This window comes from Saprolegnia parasitica, assembly GCF_000151545.1.
Source record: "Saprolegnia parasitica CBS 223.65 unplaced genomic scaffold supercont2.12, whole genome shotgun sequence".
Lineage (NCBI taxonomy): Eukaryota > Oomycota > Saprolegniomycetes > Saprolegniales > Saprolegniaceae > Saprolegnia > Saprolegnia parasitica.
The window spans coordinates 274,350-277,493 of record NW_012156406.1 but is presented as its reverse complement, the minus strand read 5'-3'; the positions used below and the strand labels follow the sequence as shown (position 1 = coordinate 277,493).

Genomic DNA, 3,144 nt, shown 5'->3' with positions numbered 1-3,144 from the left:
TCCTCTCTGGCTCACGGTTTCTCCAGTACCATCCTACATATCTGGGAAATGATTTTTTCTGGGCAACACTACTCGTACTTGATTAGAACACCTCGCCGATTAAAGTACCTCGCATAGCGACGCTCACCGTGCGTGTATGTGGTCATGATGGCGTCTGGCGTTGTCTGATCGTGTCAATTCGAATTCATAAATCTGGGTCGATTCATACCGTACCTAACGCAGCCTAAACCGTGTGTTGAGCTCGAGTTTGATTTTTGCGGATCATCCTACTTTTGTCAATTTGGCACAAAATTCGGACAAGTCCGAAACCAGCTCTACCCACCAAAACGTATCGCAAGGATGGACGAGGGTACGGCGAGGGCTCGATGGACGACGGCTCATCGGTCTGCTAGAGGAAGTGATCCGGCAGCGCCTCTTAACGCGGTCCAGCGTCCTGGCAGCAAGCATGGCACGAAGCGCACGGCCGAGTCGATGCTCAAGTTCCTCGGCGTCACGGGCAGCCTCGGCGTGCACTACAGCAACTTCACGCGGACGCCGGCCAAGAAGCCGCGCACGGACGCCGGCATCGCCAAGAAGCTCCTCGACGAGTTCCTCTGGGACCTCGAGCTCGTCGAGGCCGACGCGGTCAAGTGCGAGCTCCTCATGCACACGTGCGACCAAGAGCTCTCGGCGTACAACGCGCTGCATGCGGAGATTGACCAGAGCGTGTTGGCCGTGACGCAGGACATTGACCGACTCAAGGGCATCGTCGCGGACGAAAAGCTCATCCGGAGCTACAAGGAAGAGTACGAGGCCAAGGCGCGGGACGTCAACAAGCTGCCGTCCAAGGCGGCGAGCGATGCGGTCATCGAGGGCCTCGAAGACCAGCTGCGGCAATCGACGGACGCGCTTGCGAGCGTCTCGGACCGCGTTGACCGGCGCGCCAAGGATTTCGCACTCCTTATGCGCGCGATCCGGGACCTCCAGTGCATGCACAAGGAAGAGGCTGCGGCCGATGCCGCCCCCGACGACGCGGAAGTCGACGTCGAGGACAAGGACGACGACGACGCAGCGTACGAGAAGGAGTCCAAGAAGCGGTCTCGCCACGAGAACGACGCCGCCAACGTGGGCACGCCGCCTCCAGCGGCGTCGGACGACGAGCACGAAAAGACCGAGTAAGGAAGATGCCACGACGTCCTTTCCACGGTCTTTATTGTTACGTGGTCCACTACAAACTATCGAGGTCGACCCGCGCCTCGTCCATCTTGCACACGTCTTCGTACTCGACCTTGTCCAGCGTCCGGCCCCTACCGATGCGAGGATGAGATGACGCGGCTGCTCGTGGTGGAAGCAGAATCGTTTACTTGTGAGGGCCCGTTGTGAGGAGCACCGAGACAGCAAACGCTTCTTCGTTGATGGACACGAGCGTGCCGAGGTGGCCGCGCCCGAGCCCATTGACGATCTTGACGGGCTTGCCTACGAGCGGGATCACGGTCTCCAAGTCGTCCTGGAAGCGATGAGTGGCATCTATGTGGACGGTAGCAGTGTGTGTACCTGGTCGACGCGGACAATGTCGCCCGAGTCGTGGACCTTGATGTCAGCGCCAAAGAGCTCAATGACCTTGGGCACAGTACCCTTCTTCTTGTAGTACCTGCACGAGATCCTGGGATGAGCTACGACGAGAGAGGATGCACCAACGTACGCGCCATCGCCAACCTTCTTGTCGACGATCTTGACGACAATGTCCTTGGCGACCCAGTGGTCCTTGCGGCTGTTGCGCGCTTCTTCTGCATCCCGGCGTTGGCGTTGACGGGCTTCTTCGGCCATGATCGCGTCCATGGCCGACCGCTTCTGGCTCCCACCTTGCATGTCATGCGTCGTCGCTGGTCGCTTTGTAGCGCTTTCGTCGTCGACGCCAAATGCGACGGCTGCTGACCGCTTGATGCTGCCAGGCGCGGCCGTTGTCGTCTTCTTGGTCGATGGTGCGAGCGAGAGCGAGACCTTCTCGTTCGGGTTCCACGCCTTGGCTTCGACAGTCTCGTCCTTGTCGACAGAGCCGAGCTTGGCCCGCGCTTCTTCGACCTGGGCTTGGATGAAGCGCCGATTGCGCTCTTCGTGGTCCATCTCGGCCTTGTGCTTGCGCTGGAGCTCCTCTTGGCGTGCCATGGCGGCGGGGTCGCGGTCAATGTACTGGATGTACCAGCCCTTCTCCGTCTCGTCGACGATGCACTTGCCCGTCTTGCCGAGGTACTGCACGAAGCCACTCAGGGTGGTCCAGCGCGTCGCGTTCATGTGGATGTGGTTCTTGTCGCGAATGTACTCGTTGTACACAACGTGGGCGCGGACGCGCTTGGTCGTGTGGCGCTGGCGGAGGTTCGCCATGAAAGCGGCCTCGAAGAGCTCACTGTAGCCCTGGATGAACTTGTTCGGGTTGCTCGCGACGATGAGCATCTGCCGCTGATGCGCATCGCTCGTCATGTGCTGCTTGAAGCCGTTCTCGTCTCGGCACTGCTTGGAGCACACTTGGCAGTACCATCGCAGCTTCTGGAGGCCCTTGGACTACGCGCAGCATGACGACCTTGAAGACACACACATCGAGCGAGAGGATCGTGCGCTACCTTTTGCCGGTTGTCGATGGCCTTGGGCGTGAGGAAGCCGTGTTTCGCCATGGTCCTCCGCTTCTGTCCTTTGGAATGGAAACGCCAAAATGTTATAACGAGTCCTAAAAAGTGTTTAAACACTACATGAGTTTTACGCCTTTCTTCACCAGGTTAAACGGGTTAAACGAGGTACTCCCCAAGGTAAACGAGCGAGAAGACGCCTTGAATGTGCCTGTAGGGGTCCTTGACCAGCAAGACGTCATACTCGTAACAACCTCCTCGTTACCCAGCCCACGGGGATTATTTGTCTGACTGTCCCATTTTAAATTGGTTGAAATGATTTAGGTGCCGTTTTACTTGCCTTTGAATTGCCTTTTACGCCCGTTTTAGTCGCATTTTGCATGCGAAAAGCAAGTAAAAGGCACGCAAAAGGCAACTCAAAGGCAACTCAAAGGCAACTCAAAGCCTTTTCCTGCCAAATGCGGAATGGATTAAGCAGGCCCGCTCGGCACCCGGCTTGCTTTTCTTTCTACTCATTTGCTTCTTCTGACTCTATATTTGACGT

General features: G+C 57.6%; 2 protein-coding genes across 2 annotated transcripts; one reads left to right on the top strand and one right to left on the bottom strand.

The window, feature by feature from the left end:
• Positions 1 to 311: 311 nt before the first annotated feature.
• Positions 312 to 1,158, top strand: SPRG_04669 (hypothetical protein; the record flags this gene model as incomplete). Its single annotated transcript, XM_012343077.1, has 2 exons — positions 312 to 349; positions 393 to 1,158. Exon 2 carries the CDS (start codon positions 472 to 474, stop codon positions 1,156 to 1,158), a length of 687 nt encoding a protein of 228 aa, XP_012198467.1. The 5' UTR covers positions 312 to 349; positions 393 to 471.
• Positions 1,159 to 1,172: 14 nt separating this feature from the next.
• On the bottom strand, positions 1,173 to 2,682 carry SPRG_04668 (hypothetical protein). Its single transcript, XM_012343076.1, has 5 exons — positions 2,598 to 2,682; positions 1,682 to 2,538; positions 1,534 to 1,630; positions 1,344 to 1,486; positions 1,173 to 1,286 (listed from the first exon to the last, which is right to left on the bottom strand). Exons 1-5 carry the CDS (start codon positions 2,646 to 2,648, stop codon positions 1,208 to 1,210), a joined length of 1,227 nt encoding a protein of 408 aa, XP_012198466.1. The 5' UTR covers positions 2,649 to 2,682; the 3' UTR covers positions 1,173 to 1,207.
• Positions 2,683 to 3,144: the final 462 nt, after the last annotated feature.